This window comes from Eurypyga helias, unplaced genomic scaffold, assembly GCF_000690775.1.
Source record: "Eurypyga helias isolate BGI_N326 unplaced genomic scaffold, ASM69077v1 scaffold16733, whole genome shotgun sequence".
Lineage (NCBI taxonomy): Eukaryota > Metazoa > Chordata > Aves > Eurypygiformes > Eurypygidae > Eurypyga > Eurypyga helias.
Genome location: NW_010242044.1, coordinates 1 through 2,756, shown reverse-complemented (window position 1 = coordinate 2,756; position 2,756 = coordinate 1). Strand labels below are relative to the sequence as shown.

Sequence of the window (2,756 nt, the reverse complement as noted above, 5' to 3'; positions counted from 1 at the left end):
TTTAGATTGGACATCATGAAGAAATACTTTATGATGAGGGTGCTGAGACATTGGAATAGGTTGCCCAGAGAGTCAGGTTGGACGGGGCTTTGAGCAACCTCATCTAGTGGAAGGTGTCCCTGCCCATGGCAGGGGGGTTGGAATATAGATGATCTATATGAGTTGGAATAGTTCTATGTGATCTGTATGAGTTGGAATACTAGATGATCTTTAAAGGCTGATCATTCTACGATTTTGTTATTTGTGGTCAGTTAGAAACGTATGTTTTCTTTCTTATTACATGTTCACATGCAAGCAGAAATATTTTTCTTTGGAAATATATGTGCTTGAAAATTATAATTCTTGATGTATGAACCACTACAAATTAGACTGAGTGGCTGTCCAGTAGTACATCCTTCAGGCAAAGAAAAACTTGAACTGCAAATATACCTAGCTCCTGCTTGATTTGTAACTGCATTTATAATACTTTTTACTCTCTCCAAGTTGTTTTAAAAGGTAGCTATCAATTTGAACTTAATTATATAGTCCTTTTCCATCATATTTTTTTTTAAATGACTGAAGCTTTTCACTTAATTGTTCAAATTTAAATGCTATGATTATGCTTTATAGGCAGAAAGTCAAGTTGACTGTGTGATTAAAGATGAACATTATTATTTTACCTTTTTCAGCTTTAACTTTTTAGCTTCAGTAGCATTTCACTTTATTCTGTGAGGATCCCTTAAAATGGAATTAAGATTAATTAAAACTCAATAAACTAATTGCATGTAAAACAAACTCATTTTCATTGTTCCCCAGAACCAGATCTCTCATCTCATTTCTTCATAATAAAATATTACTGAGACTATTATAATTACAAAAAAAAGTAAGACTTCAGCAAGAACTAGTATTTGAACATGTGTTCGAGTTTCTGTTGGAAAATTAGAACCAACTTTGCAGTGGAGTGCCTCTTAACTGGAAGAATTTTAGCATTTCTATAATACTCCTAATGACAACACAGATTATGAATGCAGACTGACCTCCTTGATAAGGTTAAATCATCACAAAAGTTAAATTTGGCAAAAGATACTGTGGAACTCTTCTAAGATTTTAATGAAAAATGAAAGCCTGGAGCTGAAGGCATTGTACATCTTGTTTTTAATAGAGTTATGGTTACATCTTCAGCATTACTAATTTTATATACTGTTTTTATCATTCTTTAAGACTAATTATAAGACATTTTTGATATGATTGCTATTTGTGTCTTCTGGATCTCTGTCATGCATGGGCTGCTCTGTGATCTTTCATTGTTCCTGGAGACATTTCTCTTTGGTCACTGTCACTAATCTAAGGATGGATATTGTTTTCTGCAACTGATTTTTTTCTTTTTTTATATGTTGCTTTTAATCATGATATTGATGTGTATATGTTATTTCCATTTAGTTGAAATGTACTGTAACTGGTAACTAATCCAGAATTTTTTTTTAAATTAGCTATCGTGCATGAGAATTTTAATCAGGCAATCCTCTAAATATTTTAGGAATGAATATGCATATTGTAACATGCTAAAATAAAGATTATAATATACATTTATCACCAGTGTACTGTTGTAACATTCATATGTTTCTTCACTTGTACTGACAACTGTCAATTATTGGGTTTTGGGGTTTTTTTTGTTTGAGTAGAATAAAACTTGTGTAACACACTCGGTTGAAACTGTCAAATAGCTTACATGACAGTTTACCAGAGCAACTGATATTCACCAGAAGGAATCTTTCCATGAAAGCTGGATTAAGAAACTGAGTGAGGGTAAAAAGTATATTTAATTTATTATCTGCTTTAAAGAGTATCTCTTTTATTGCTGTGACCTTTGCATATAATCTTTCTTGTGTTGTACTTAAAAGGAATGTTAGAAGAATATTGTTGCTACCATGTGTCTTTAAAAACAATTGTAGTCAAAGATGTTAAGTGCAGAGGTAATGGAACGGAGTCCTGGGGTAATGTAATTATGTTTACTGTTCTGCAGAGGAAGAAAGCAACAGAAGTACAATACTGTTAGGTAACTGCTCTTTGAGACCTGATTTAGGATTTGAACAAGCAAGTTTTACTTTTGATGTTCAGTGTAGCAATGGCTAAAATAGTTCTTTTGGCTTAAGCAAACTAGTTTTAGAAACTACTGTTATGAAAGCAACCTTATACAAAATGTTGAGAGTGTTCCACCACTTTTCATTGTGATTTCTTTTTTCTTTTTCCAGTACAGTGTAATATAAGGTGCACTAAGCTTTACGTGTTAGAATTTAATATATCTTTATTAATATATAGTAATATATTGCTGCCTTAAAGTATACAGCTCTTGTCTGGAGTAGAATTTTGAGTAAGTACTTGTTTAATGTTATGTTTGTATCTGTACAGAAAGCATAGAAACAATGTTGGACCGAGCAAACCTATTTCTCAGCCACGAAGAAACATTGTAGGCTGCAGAATACAGCATGGCTGGAAAGAAGGGAGTGGACCTGTAACACAGTGGAAGGGCACAGTTCTTGATCAAGTTCCTGTAAATCCCTCTCTCTATCTTATAAAGTATGATGGATTTGACTTGATTGTGTGTATGGACTAGAACTACACAAAGATGAAAGAGTTTCAGCACTTGAAGTCCTTCCAGACAGAGTTGGTAAGAGGTTTTTTCCTATATGTGCATATGTTGTCAGAACATTTAAATTGTATTAAATTACTTTTCATCACATGGCAGATAATATATAGTGACCAGGGATGAGGACAAG

The 2,756-nt window shown here is 33.0% G+C and overlaps 1 protein-coding gene across 1 annotated transcript in view; it reads left to right on the top strand.

Annotated features, from left to right (window-relative positions):
* LOC104507617 (spindlin-W-like) overlaps positions 1-2,647 on the top strand; it is a gene marked incomplete at its 3' end in the record, with an annotated part of 3,686 nt that extends 1,039 nt beyond the window's left edge. Inside the window, 2 exon segments of the mRNA XM_010148958.1 lie at positions 2,389-2,569; positions 2,572-2,647. Coding sequence (XP_010147260.1) covers positions 2,389-2,569; positions 2,572-2,647 — 257 coding nt within the window.
* Between the last annotated feature and the right edge of the window lie 109 nt (positions 2,648-2,756).